This window comes from Pelophylax lessonae (assembly GCF_965119305.1).
Source record: "Pelophylax lessonae genome assembly, chromosome: 9".
Taxonomy (NCBI): domain Eukaryota; kingdom Metazoa; phylum Chordata; class Amphibia; order Anura; family Ranidae; genus Pelophylax; species Pelophylax lessonae.
Window position 1 is genome coordinate 261,717,850 of NC_138776.1, and position 14,174 is coordinate 261,732,023.

Consider the following 14,174-nt stretch of genomic DNA (forward strand, 5'->3'; position numbering starts at 1 on the left):
CCCAAATTCTTCCTTCTAACGCCCCCCCAACCCCACTCCTAGCACAACCCCCACCAATCCCTCCTCCTACCACAAACCTACTTCCCAAATCCCCCTTGTAGCACAACCCCCCCCAAATTCCTCCTTCTTTCACCCTCCAAACCCACTCCTAGCACAACCCCCCCCCCCCAATCCCTCCTCCTACCACAAAACCTACCTCCCAAATCTCAGCTCCTAGCACCCTCCCCATAACTCCCCTCCTAACACAACCCTCCTAGCACCCCCCGCAAAAACCCCCTTCTAGCACAACCCCCCCAATCCCTCCTACTACAAACCCTCCCCCCAAAATCCCCCTCGTAGCACAACCCTCCTACCCCAAATCCCTCCTCCTAGCACCCCCCCCCAATCCCCCCTCCTACAACAACCCCCCCAAAACCTTTCTAGCACAACCCCCCCAAATCCTCCCTCCTAGCACGACTTCCCCAAAATCTCACTCCTACCACAAATCCACCCTCCTAGCACTCCTCCAAAATCCCCCCTCCTAGCAGAACCCCCCCCCCCCAATCCCTCCTACTACAAACCCTCCCTCCAAAATCCCCCTCGTAGCAGAACCCCCTCCCCAAAATCCCTCCTCCTAGAATCCCCCCTCTAAGCAAAACCCCCCCTCCTACCAAAAATCCACCCTCAGAGCACAACCCCCCCCCCCCTCCAAATCACTCCTCCTAGCACTTCTCCCAAATCCCCCCTCCTAGCACAACCCCCCAAATTCCTCCTAGTAGCACCCCTCCCCCAAAATCATCCCTCCTAGCACAACTCTACCCAATCCCTCCTCCTACCACACACCCTCCCCCAAATCCCCCTTGTAGCACTCCCACTCCCCCTGCAAACCCCCCCACCAGCACAACCCCCCCCCTTTCCTAGTACAAATTCTGTCCCTGCAGGGGTAGTTACAGCAGCAGAGAGGAGGAGAGAGCCAGAAGGTGTGGGTTGTGCTCTTTCTCCTCTCCTCTCCCCCACCCCCAATCCCCCTCATAGCACAACTCCCCTTGCAAATCCCCCCACCAGCACAACCCCCCTCCTAGTACAAATTCTGTCCCTACAAGAGTAGTGACAGCAGCAGAGAGGAGGAGAGAGTCTGGAGGTGTGAGTTGTGATCTCTCTCTCTCCCCTCCTGCTCCTACATTCTGATTTGAGCCTGAACCTCTGTTAACTTCTGAGATAGAGAAGGGAGGAGAGTACTATTAACTCCTGTGTACAGTGGAGGCAGAGAGCTAAGGCAAAACAGAAAGCCAAGCTGGCCACCCGACATGTCCTTAGCAACCGATGACATCATCGGTTGGTAGGACGCGGGCGGACGGCTAACTTGGCTTTCTGTTTTTCCGACAATAGTACAGAGAAAAGGAGAAAGCTGAGTGGAGGTGTGGGCCGAGCTCTCTGCCTCCTTTGTACTATTCCTGGCAAAACAGAAAGCCAAGCTTGCCGCCTGCCCGCATCCTACCAAGCGATGAGGTCATTGGTTGCTAAGGACTTGTTGGGCGGTCAGCTTTACTTTCCTTTTTTCTAGCAATGGTACAGAGAGGAGAAGAAAGCCGGGAGGAGGTGTGGGCTGAGCTCCCTGCCTCCTTTGTACTATTCCTGGCAAAACAAGCTGACCGCCCGCCCGCATCCTACCAACCAATGATGTCACTGGTTGCTAAGGACTTGTTGGGTGGTCAGCTTTACTTTCTGTTTTGCCAGCAACAGTACAGAGAGAGAAGGAGAAAGCTGGGAGAAGGTGTGGGCTGAGCTCTCTGCCTCCTTTGTACTATTCCTGGCAAAACAAGCTGGCCGCCAGCCCGCATCCTACCAACCAATGATGTCACTGGTTGCTAAGGACTTGTTGGGCGGTCAGCTCGGCTTTCTGTTTTGCCGGCAATAGTACAGAGAGGAGAAGAAAGCCGGGAGGAGGTGTGGGCTGAGCTCTCTGCCTCCTTTGTACTATTCCTGGCAAAACAAGCTGGCTGCCCATCCGCATCCTACCAACCAATGATGTCACTGGTTGCTAAGGACTTGTTGGGCGGTCAGCTTTACTTTCTGTTTTGGCGGCAATAGTACAGAGAGAGAAGGAGAAAGCTGGTAGGAGGTGTGGGCTGAGCTCCCTGCCTCCTTTGTACTATTCCTGGCAAAACAAGCTGGCCGCCCACCCGCATTCTACCAACCGATGATGTCACTGGTTGCTAAGGACTTGTTGGGCGGTCAGCTTTACTTTCTGTTTTGCCGGCAATAGTACAGAGAGGAGGAGAAAGCCGGGAGGAGGTGCAGGCTGAGCTCCCTGCCTCCTTTGTACTATTCCTAGCAAAACAAGCTGGCCGCCCGCCCGCATCCTACCAACCAATGATGTCACTGGTTGCTAAGGACTTGTTGGGCGGCCAGCTTTACTTTCTGTTTTGCCCGCAATAGTACAGAGAGGAGGAGAAAGCCGGGAGGAGGTGCAGGCTGAGCTCCCTGCCTCCTTTGTACTATTCCTGGCAAAACAATCTGGCCGCCCATCCGCATCCTACCAACCAATGATGTCACTGGTTGCTAATAACTTGTTGGGCGGTCAGCTTTACTTTCTGTTTTGCCGGTATAGTAGAGAGAGGAGAAAGCCGGGAGGAGGTGTGGGCTGAGCTCTCTGCCTCCTTTGTACTATTACTGGAAAAACAAGCTGGCCCCCCGCCTACATCCTACCAACCAATGATGTCACTGGTTGCTAAGGACTTGTTGGGTGTTCAGCTTTACTTTCTGTTTTGCTGGCAACGGTACAGAGAGAGAAGGAGAAAGCCGGGAGGAGGTGCAGGCTGAGCTCTCTGCCTCTCCTGTACATCTCAGAGCAAGGGTCTTCAAACAATGGCCCTCCAGTTGTTCAGGAACTACAATTCCCATCATGCCTAGTCATGTCTGTGAATCTCAGAGTTTTACAATGCCTCATAGGATGTGTAGTTCTGCAACAGCTGAAGGGCCGTAGTTTGAGGATCCCTGTCTCAGAGGATCACTCATAACGAGCTGTGGCACCACGGTTGAAAAACATTGGAGTAGACAATCATCGGGAATAAACATATTACACACATTACGGTGACTGTTCGTAAGAGATGTGCAATGTTTTATACTGAGACCCCCCCCAGTGCTTGCAGAGGTTCCTCAATGGACATAGACAACGCTGGTGAAAGCACACTTTGTAGTAGACTGGTGTCCAGCTGGAGGGTTTGGCTACCTTACTGGGGAACAAGTGACCTTTATTACTATTTAGCACCATCACCCGTCTCAGTGCCAACATGCAACCTCAATAAAACAGATTATGTGTAGGGATCTTCTCCGTGTACGTGACATGGTGCTGGGACTGACGTCTAAACCCCAAAGGAAGCAAGGAAAAGCTGAAGGAGAAGACTACAGAAATGCAGAAGGAAAGGAGGACAAAACTACAGAAACACGAGGGGAAGAGACACGGGGTTTGAGAATCCAAGGCAGCTTTCTCCCTGAGATGATTCTTCAAAATATAACGAACACCTCTACTATTATCATTCATTATAAAGTCTTCTCTTACCCGGTGATGTGAGGGGTGGCTGATTCTCCATCATGACGTCCTTGTAGAGATCCTTGTGTCCTTCTAAATACTCCCACTCCTCCATGGAGAAATAGACAGTGACATCCTGACACCTTATAGGAACCTGACACACACAATGATACAGTCACCATCCAGACACATCCCTTGTCTGTTACTGGATAATGTCCCAGAATTCCCGGCACCGCTCACCTCTCCTGTCAGCAGCTCCATCATCTTCTTGGTGACTTCTAGAATCTTCCGCTTCTTGTTGCTCTCTGGTAGCAGGGGAGGAGGTGGAAAGGACTCATGGGAAAAATTACTAGGAGGTATATTAGATGTCCTTTTCACAACTTTGTAATCCTATTAAAAACATACACAGAATGTTTCACCAGGTACATTCCCAGAATCCTCCTCACCTCTCCGGTCAGGTCTGTGTTTTATTAATAAAGATAAGAGTGATGTCATGTGGCAGGGGGTTGCACAGGCTGGGATTGCATTGGCAACTATTATCTTGGATAAAGTATTAATATTGGATTAAGTATTACACTTCTGCTCAGCACTTCAGCGAATGCACAAAGCATACAACTGCAAGCCAACAGACAGACTACAGGTGATCTGAGACTCTATACTGCTTTTCCATCTCACATTCAGTTTACATCTCAATCTCACCACCCTGTATTATGCAATCCCTAATTCTCCTTCTCATGTTTGCATCCTCTCTTCTAAAACTTTCTCTCCTTCACCCCTCATCTCCGCCCCACAGCTTGTATATATCACCCTCACTCCTATCTTCACCTTTATACTGCACTCATCAACTCCTGCTGATTCTGAACCCACACACCAATAATATCTACAGGACACTGAGATGTGTCCCCCCTCATAAATCATACTCCTATATCACCTCCCTCACCCTTTTGCTTCTCCTAACCTCTGGAGATATTTCCCCAAATCCTGGACCCCCATCATTTACCTTTGGCAGACATACCCATCACCCCCTATCCTCTGACACCAGCCGAAATCCACACAATCTGGTTTCTATTCCTCTTCTGCCTCAAGCCAACCTCCCCTTCTCTTGCGCCCTCTGGAATGCCCGCTCTGTTTGCAACAAACTCACCTCTGTCCATGACCTATTTATCACAAACCCCTTCAACCTGCTTGCAATTACTGAGACCTGGCTTCAAGACTCTGACTCTCCTTCTCCTGCTGCCCTCTCCCATGGTGGCCTCCTGTGGACTCACTCTCCCAGGCCTAGTGGACGGAAAGGAGGTGGGGTTGGAATTCTGCTTTCCCCTCAAAGCACTTTTCAGGTTCTTCATCCACCGCCTTCTCTGTCTCTCTCCTCATTTGAAGCTCACTGTATTCGTCTATTTTCTCCAGTTTCGTTGAGAATTGCTGTGATCTATCGGCCTCCTGGACCGGTATCAGGCTTCCTTGATGACTTCTCTGCCTGGCTACCCTACTTTCTCTCTTCTGAAATTCCCACAATCATTCTTGGAGACTTCAACATCCCTGTTAATCTTAACACTCCTGCTACTTCTAAACTTTTGAGCTTAACCTCCTCTTTTGACCTAAAACAATGGACACATGCTTCTACTCACTCTAATGGCAACAGCCTTGACCTCATGTTCTCCTACCTATGCACCCCTCACAACCTCTCCAACATTCCATTCCCTCTCTCTGATCACCACCTCATTAGTTTCAGTCTCTCCTTGTCCTCCTCCTTACCTTCCAACTACCGAACAATTACCCGTAGAAACCTTTGCCATCTGAACCCTTCACTTCTTTTTTCTGCTACAGATGGTCTCTTCAACACAATCTCATCCCTCTCCTGCCCCAACATGGCCACTTCTGTCTACAACAGTTCACTGTCATCTACCCTGGACATGGCCCCCCTCACTACACACAGAATCAGGCCCCGACCGCTTCAACCCTGGCAGACAGACAATACCAGAAGCCTCAAAAAACGTAGTCGTGCTCTAGAGCGTCTGTGGCGTAAGACTAAGTCACAGCAAGATTTCAGTCAATATAAATCTGCCCTCCAAAAATACAGTTCCTGCCTCCACACTGCCAAACAGACCTACTTTATCACTCTCATTAACACCCTCTCACACAGTCCCCGTCAACTCTTTTCTACCTTCAACGCTCTACTTCGTCCTCCATTGCCTCCACCCACTAACTTACTCACTGCCCAAGAGATTGCCAATCACTTCAAAAATAAGATCGATACAATTCGTGAAGAGATTTTTACACTAAAGATATCTCCCTCACCTTACACACCTTGTCCTCCTGCACAATCAATACTTCCCTTGTTTAACCCAACTACTGTAGAGGAAGTTACTAACATTTTTTCTAATGCCAACCTAACTTCCTGCCCCCTGGACCCTGTTCCTTCTCAAATACTACGGTCACCCTCTGACTCTATCCTACACTCTTTAACTCATATCTTCAACCTCTCCCTCTCCACTGGGATCTTCCCCAGCTCTCTAAAACATGCGCTAGTCACTTCCATACCAAAGAAAGCATCACTAGACCCCTCCAATCTTAATAACTTGAGACCCATCTCCTTACTCCCTTTTGCTTCCAAGCTCCTTGAACGTTTAGTCTACAACCGCCTGAGCAAGCACCTCATTGAGAATAACCTCCTTGATCCCCTTCAGTCTGGATTTCGCCGGCAACACTCCACAGAAACTTCTCTCCTAAAACTTACAAATGACTTACTAACAGCAAAAACCAATGGTCACTACTCGATACTCTTACTCTTGGACCTCTCGGCTGCCTTTGATACTGTTGACCACCCCCTCCTTCTCAAAAAACTCAGTTTGCTCGGTCTCCGTGACTGTGCTCTCCACTGGTTCGAATCTTACCTATCTCACCGCACCTTCAGTGTCACTTACAATTCCACTTACTCCTCTGCAACTCCTCTTACTGTTGGGGTCCCCCAAGGTTCTGTCCTTGGACCACTACTATTCTCAATCTATACCTCCTCCCTGGGTCAGCTAATAGCCTCCCATGGCTTCCACTACCATTTCTATGCTGATGACACCCAAATCTACCTCTCTACCCCTCAGCTCACCCCAACAGTCTCCTCCTGCATCACTGATCTACTAACAGACATATCAGCCTGGATGTCTCACCACTTCCTCAAACTGAATCTATCTAAAACCGAGCTCATAATATTTCCTCCTCAATGTGCCCCTTCCCCGGAATTCTCTGTCAAGATCAATGGAATAACTATTAGTCCTTCCACACATGCCAGGGTGCTAGGGGTAACCCTGGACTCTGCACTGTCCTTTCAGGCTCACATCCAATCCCTGTCCAAATCATGCCGCCTTAACCTCCGCAACATCGCTAGAATACGGCCCTTTTTAACCAATGACACCACCAAGCTCTTAATTCACGCCCTGGTTATCTCTCGCCTCGACTATTGCAACTCCCTCCTCATTGGATTACCCTTACATAGATTATCTCCCCTTCAATCCATAATGAATGCAGCTGCAAGACTTATCCACCTTACCAACCGTTCAGTGTCCTCCAACCCTCTCTGCCAATCCCTTCATTGGCTTCCACTCACCCAACGAATAAAATTCAAAGTGCTAACAATAGTTTACATAGCCATCCACAACTCTGCCCCCAGCTACATCACTAACCTGATCTCAAAATATCAACCTAGCCGCTCTCTTCGGTCCTCCCAAGACCTCCTGATCTCTAGCTCCCTTGTCACCTCTTCCCATGCTCGCCTCCAGGATTTCTCCAGAGCTTCTCCCATTCTTTGGAACTCTCTACCCCAATCTGTCCGACTGTCCCCTAATCTATCCATCTTTAGACGATCCCTGAAAACCCTTCTCTTTAAAGAAGCCTACCCGGCTACTAACTAATAACACTGTTTCACTTGCTCCATCAGCCCATCCCCCACAGCTATTACCTTTTGTATCAATTGACCCTCCCTTTTAGATTGTAAGCTCTAACGAGCAGGGCCCTCTGATTCCTTTTGTTCCAAATTGTATTATAACTGTAATGTCTGCCTTCATTTTGTTAAGCGCTGCGCAAACTGTTGGCGCTATATAAATCCTGTATAATAATAATAATAATAATAATAATGGGACCTCCCAGAATCCTCCTCACCTCTCCGGTCAGGTCTGTGTTTTATTAATAGAGATAAGAGTGATGTCATGTGACCTCCCAGAATCCTCCTCACCTCTCCGGTCATGTCTTTGTTTTATTAATAGAGATAAGAGTGATGTCATGTGACCTCCCAGAATCCTCCTCACCTCTCCGGTCAGGTCTGTGTTTTATTGATAGAGATAAGAGTGATGTCATGTGACCTCCCAGAATCCTCCTCACCTCTCCGGTCAGCAGGTAGATGATCTCCAGGGTGTGGTCTAACATCCTCCCGGTCATGTGACTCCACTGCTTGTCCATCCTCATGGATGTGGTCATGTGATCTGTACAGAACTTTCCTTTTTGTAGATAAATATCAGATGAGCATTACAGAATATCAATCGCGAGAAAAAAAAAACATTAACTTTTCTATTCTGTTGTTGCTGGCGTAGCGCCACTGCCACCCAGAAGCCTGAAAATATGGGCGTGGCAAGGGGGGAGGAGTTACAGCCAGCATTGAGCCTCATCTCTCCATTCTGCAGCACTTTCTGTCCTCCTCCCCCTGTTCAGTGCTCACAGAGTCTGGAGCTGCCGCCTGCTATTCAGGGCACAGAGAGAGTGTGGGAACTGTCAGCTTGTGTGACCAATGACTGCAGCTGGAGAAAAACACAAACTGACAACAGCACACCGGACACTACACTCGTCTGAGACCACCTAGGATAATACCTGCTTCAACTTTATAAATGTATAATAATAATAGTGTGTCACTGTGGGGGAGGGGACATTAGAGTGTAAGCTCCTCTGGTACAGAGACTGATGTGACTGTGGGGGAGGGGACATTAGAGTGTAAGCTCCTCTGGTACAGAGACTGATGTGACTGTGGGGGGAGGGGACATTAGAGTGTAAGCTCCTCTGGTACAGAGACTGATGTGACTGTGGGGGAGGGGACATTAGAGTGTAAGCTCCTCTGGTACAGAGACTGATGTGACTGTGGGGGAGGGGACATTAGAGTGTAAGCTCCTCTGGTACAGAGACTGATATGACTGTGGGGGAGGGGACATTAGAGTGTAAGCTCCTCTGGTACAGAGATTGATGTGACTGTGGGGGAGGGGTCATTAGAGTGTAAGCTCCTCTGGTACAGAGACTTATGTGACTGTGGGGGAGGGGACATTAGAGTGTAAGCTCCTCTGGTACAGAGACTGATGTGACTGTGGGGGGACATTAGAGTGTAAGCTCCTCTGGTACAGAGACTTATGTGACTGTGGGGGAGGGGACATTAGAGTGTAAGCTCCTCTGGTACAGAGACTGATGTGACTGTGGGGGGAGGGGACATTAGAGTGTAAGCTCCTCTGGTACAGAGATTGATGTGACTGTGGGGGAGGGGTCATTAGAGTGTAAGCTCCTCTGGTACAGAGACTGATGTGACTGTGGGGGAGGGGACATTAGAGTGTAAGCTCCTCTGGTACAGAGATTGATGTGACTGTGGGGGAGGGGTCATTAGAGTGTAAGCTCCTCTGGTACAGAGACTGATGTGACCGTGGGGGAGGGGACATTAGAGTGTAAGCTCCTCTGGTACAGAGACTGATGTGACTATGGGGGGAGGGGACATTAGAGAGTAAGCTCCTCTGGTACAGAGACTGATGTGACCGTGGGGGAGGGGACATTAGAGTGTAAGCTCCTCTGGTACAGAGACTGATGTGACTGTGGGGGGAGGGGACATTAGAGTGTAAGCTCCTCTGGTACAGAGACTGATGTGACTGTGGGGGAGGGGACATTAGAGTGTAAGCTCCTCTGGTACAGAGATTGATGTGACTGTGGGGGAGGGGTCATTAGAGTGTAAGCTCCTCTGGTACAGAGACTGATGTGACTGTGGGGGAGGGGACATTAGAGTGTAAGCTCCTCTGGTACAGAGACTGATGTGACTGTGGGGGAGGGGACATTAGAGTGTAAGCTCCTCTGGTACAGAGACTGAAGTGACTGTGGATATTAGAGTGTAAGCTCCTCTGGTACAGAAACTGATGTGACTGTGGGGGAGGGGACATTAGAGTGTAAGCTCCTCTGGTACAGAGACTGATGTGACTGTGGGGGAGGGGACATTAGAGTGTAAGCTCCTCTGGTACAGAGACTGATGTGACTGTGGGGGAGGGGACATTAGAGTGTAAGCTCCTCTGGTACAGAGATTGATGTGACTGTGGGGGAGGGGTCATTAGAGTGTAAGCTCCTCTGGTACAGAGACTGATGTGACTATGGGGGGAGGGGACATTAGAGTGTAAGCTCCTCTGGTACAGAGACTGATGTGACCGTGGGGGAGGGGACATTAGAGTGTAAGCTCCTCTGGTATAGAGACTGATGTGACTGTGGGGGAGGGGACATTAGAGTGTAAGCTCCTCTGGTACAGAGACTGATGTGACTGTGGGGGAGGGGTCATTAGAGTGTAAGCTCCTCTGGTACAGAGACTGATGTGACTGTGGGGGAGGGGACATTAGAGTGTAAGCTCCTCTGGTGCAGAGTCTGATGTGACTGTGGGGGGGGGACATTAGAGTGTAAGCTCCTCTGGTACAGAAACTGATGTGACTGTGGGGGAGGGGACATTAGAGTGTAAGCTCCTCTGGTACAGAGACTGATGTGACTGTGGGGGAGGGGACATTAGAGTGTAAGCTCCTCTGGTACAGAGACTGATGTGACTGTGGGGGAGGGGACATTAGAGTGTAAGCTCCTCTGGTGCAGAGACTGATGTGACTGTGGGGGGAGGGGACATTAGAGCGTAAGCTCCTCTGGTGCAGAGACTGATGTGACTGTGGGGGAGGGGAGACATTAGAGTGTAAGCTCCTCTGGTACAGAAACTGATGTGACTGTGGGGGAGGGGAGACATTAGAGTGTAAGCTCCTCTGGTACAGAGACTGATGTGACTGTGGGGGGAGGGGACATTAGAGTGTAAGCTCCTCTGGTACAGAGACTGAAGTGACTGTGGATATTAGAGTGTAAGCTCCTCTGGTACAGAAACTGATGTGACTGTGGGGGAGGGGACATTAGAGTGTAAGCTCCTCTGGTACAGAGACTGATGTGACTGTGGGGGAGGGGACATTAGAGTGTAAGCTCCTCTGGTACAGAAACTGATGTGACTGTGGGGGAGGGGACATTAGAGTGTAAGCTCCTCTGGTACAGAGACTGATGTGACTGTGGGGGAGGGGACATTAGAGTGTAAGCTCCTCTGGTGCAGAGACTGATGTGACTGTGGGGGGAGGGGACATTAGAGCGTAAGCTCCTCTGGTGCAGAGACTGATGTGACTGTGGGGGAGGGGAGACATTAGAGTGTAAGCTCCTCTGGTACAGAAACTGATGTGACTGTGGGGGAGGGGAGACATTAGAGTGTAAGCTCCTCTGGTACAGAGACTGATGTGACTATGGGGGGAGGGGACATTAGAGTGTAAGCTCCTCTGGTACAGAGACTGATGTGACTATGGGGGGAGGGGACATTAGAGTGTAAGCTCCTCTGGTACAGAGACTGATGTGACTGTGGGGGAGGGGACATTAGAGTGTAAGCTCCTCTGGTACAGAGACTGATATGACCGTGGGGGAGGGGACATTAGAGTGTAAGCTCCTCTGGTACAGAGACTGATGTGACTGTGGGGGAGGGGACATTAGAGTGTAAGCTCCTCTGGTACAGAGACTGATGTGACTGTGGGGGAGGGGACATTAGAGTGTAAGCTCCTCTGGTACAGAGACTGATATGACCGTGGGGGAGGGGACATTAGAGTGTAAGCTCCTCTGGTGCAGAGACTGATGTGATTGGCTCAGTGATCTCTGTACAGTACGGCTGCCACCTCATCCCTTTAATCCAGGACACATAATAATTACACGGGTTCTGGGGCTGATATAATGCAGAAAAGGCACTAAGTGATTTTAATTACCACCTTAATCAGCCACAGAATCTGTGAAATGAATTTGTGCCCTGGATTAAAAGGGATGAGGTGGCAGCCGTACTGTACAGCACTGCGGTATATTTTGGAGCCATAGAAAGCTCTAAAATAAAAATTATTTTGTTCTATGTGCGTACTATCATCTGCTGGAGATAAAAGACGTCACAGTGACTATGGAGGAAGAGGACGAAACATGACGGGGCGGGGGGGTTACAGGGTGTAAATATTAAATAAGATCTTATTACCTCCTCTGCTGCCACTTCCAGCAATGTCTTCTCTCTACTTTCTCCCAACTCACCTCTGACCCGGAACTTCTTGTTTGTACACTGACATCACTTCCTCTTTGTGCGTTGCATTTAGTATAACTGACATCACCACCAAGTGGAGAATAAAGGAACTGCAGCCTTTACTCCAGAGTTACCGTAGAGCAGTGTTCATTCCAGTGTTAATTTCGTCGACTAAAACGTTTTCGTAGACTAAAGTAACACAATTTTAGTCGACTAAAATGTGACTAAAACTAAAACAATTCAGATGACTAAAATACGACTAAAAACTAAAATGTAATTTTAGTCAAAAGACTATAACTAAAACTAAATCGAAATTTGCTGCCAAAATTAACACTGGTTCATTCAACCTTTTTTTCAGTCAAGGCGCTAGGGTTGCCACCTTGTCCCTTTAAACCAGGGCACACATTAATTACACATGTTCTGTCGCTGATTAAGGTGGTAATGAAACTTGCTTAGTGCGTTATATTAGCCTCAGAATCCGTGCAATTAATATGTGTCCTGAATGATGTTGCAACCCTGCAAGGCACCCTTTAAAACGTTGCACCCCCTTTTAAAATTTTAAAAACCTAAACTAATTCTTGTACATAAAACAGCAACGTCCACATTTGTACGACGCCCAGCATTAGAGGTGACATTCTTCCAAAGCAAACACACCTTTTCCCACTAGTACTGACTAGTATTCCAATGTTTCTCTCCTCCCTCAGTTTCTTTACCTCACTCAGCTAACTTGAGCCGAGTGCTGGCAGAGAGGGGAAAGCGAGGAGCAAACAAGGATGCAACGTGAAACAATGAGCCTTGGCCGCCCACGACCCTTGTTCCGGTTTGCCAGTTTTCCTTCCTTGGACCACTTTTGGTAGGTCCTGACCCTTTAAGCCAGCAGTTCTCAACTCCTGTCTTTAGGACCAGGGCCGGGACAAGGGGTGGGCAGGAGGGGAAGCTGCCTTGAGGCCTGTGATATCATGTGAATTAAGATTCCTACACTACAAGGAGATTGGGGGGGGGAGAGGATTTGTGTTGGAAGGGGGCATTTGGGAGGGGGGGGGATTTGTGTTGGAAGGGGGCATTTTGGGGGGGGGAGAGGATTTGTGTTGGAAGGGGGCATTTGGGGGGTGGCGGGGGTAGGTATTGTTCTAGGAGGGGACGTTAGGACTAGAGTGCTAAGAGTGGTGATTTAGGGGGATTTTTGTTGGGAGGGGGGATGAGGGAAGAAGATTTGTGCTAGAAGGAAGGATTTGGGGGGATTTGTGCTGGAAGGGGGGAGTTGAAGGGAAGATGATGTGTATTTGAAGGGGAGATTTTAGGCGTAGAGGATTTGTGCAGGGAGGGGGTGCATTTATTTTTATTTTTGGAGGTAGGGCCATTGCAGCTGGGGGCATTTGAGGGATGGGGGGGTAAAGATTTGTGCTGAGCAGGGGGGCAGATTTGTACTGGGAGGAGAGGGAATTAATGCTTAGGGGGTAACCATGCAGATAAGTGCTTGGAGTTTTTGTGGGAGATTTTTTCTGACACATAATGTTCATACATTGTGGGGGGGGGGGGGGGGGGTGATGTTTGGCATGTTCGGCCTGCGCTCTAGATGACCTTGTCCCGGCACTGTTTAGGGCCCACTAACAGGCCAGGTTTGCAAGATAAGACCTCACAGGTGATATCATTTGCTGCTTAGTGATTGCAGTATTCTAGTCTGCATATCCCTAAGGTAATACTTAAAATCTGGCCTGTTAGTGGGTCCGGAGGGCAGGGGTTGAGAACCACTGCTTTAAGCCCTGGAAGTCGGGAGGTGGGGCCTCCGTGGATCGGACTTGTTTTTCCAGCACATCCCACAGATGCTTGAAGGATTGAGATCTGGAGAAATTGGAGGCCAAGTTAACACTTTAAGCCCGTTGTGACTCAAACTAAATTTACAGGTGCCGCTCAAGGCTCCACCGGGTCCTCTTATGTAGCAACTACTTGGAGTGCAGACAAAGACAGAGCTCGTCCAAGCTCTAGTTCAGCCTTTTTCAACCATGGTGCCGTGGCACCCTGGGGTGCCTCCTGGGTTCTTCAGGGGTGCCTTGGGAAAATGGCTAAAAATGGAAACAAATTGCCACAGGTTTTTAGTTTGTAGAATTACAACTCTGGGCACTGTGCGGTTCAAGTCACTGGCACAATGACAACCCTGCGGGTCAAGCCACTGGTACCCTGACAACCCTGGGCACTGTGCGGGGCAAGTCACTGGCACCCTGACAACCCTGGGCACTGTGCTGGTCAAGTCGCAGGCACCCTGGCAACCCTGGGCACTGTGCGTGTCAAGTCACTGGCACCCTGACAACCCTGGGCACCATGCGGGTC

The 14,174-nt window shown here is 49.4% G+C and overlaps 4 protein-coding genes across 4 annotated transcripts in view; all 4 read right to left on the bottom strand.

The window, feature by feature from the left end:
* Window positions 1-14,174, bottom strand: part of LOC309564420 (uncharacterized protein) — a gene marked incomplete at both ends in the record, with an annotated part of 648,900 nt that overhangs the window by 249,183 nt on the left and 385,543 nt on the right.
* LOC309563485 (uncharacterized protein) overlaps window positions 1-14,174 on the bottom strand; it is a gene marked incomplete at its 3' end in the record, with an annotated part of 314,854 nt that overhangs the window by 227,850 nt on the left and 72,830 nt on the right. The window lies entirely within an intron of this gene.
* Window positions 1-14,174, bottom strand: part of LOC309563489 (uncharacterized protein) — a gene marked incomplete at its 5' end in the record, with an annotated part of 118,075 nt that overhangs the window by 80,434 nt on the left and 23,467 nt on the right. The window contains 1 exon segment of the mRNA XM_082267882.1: window positions 3,421-3,484. Within this exon segment, the coding sequence (XP_082124008.1) occupies window positions 3,421-3,484 (64 nt within the window).
* On the bottom strand, window positions 3,637-7,996 carry LOC309562936 (uncharacterized protein). Its single transcript, XM_082267264.1, has 2 exons — window positions 7,883-7,996; window positions 3,637-3,901 (listed from the first exon to the last, which is right to left on the bottom strand). Exons 1-2 carry the CDS (start codon window positions 7,976-7,978, stop codon window positions 3,656-3,658), a joined length of 342 nt encoding a protein of 113 aa, XP_082123390.1. The 5' UTR covers window positions 7,979-7,996; the 3' UTR covers window positions 3,637-3,655.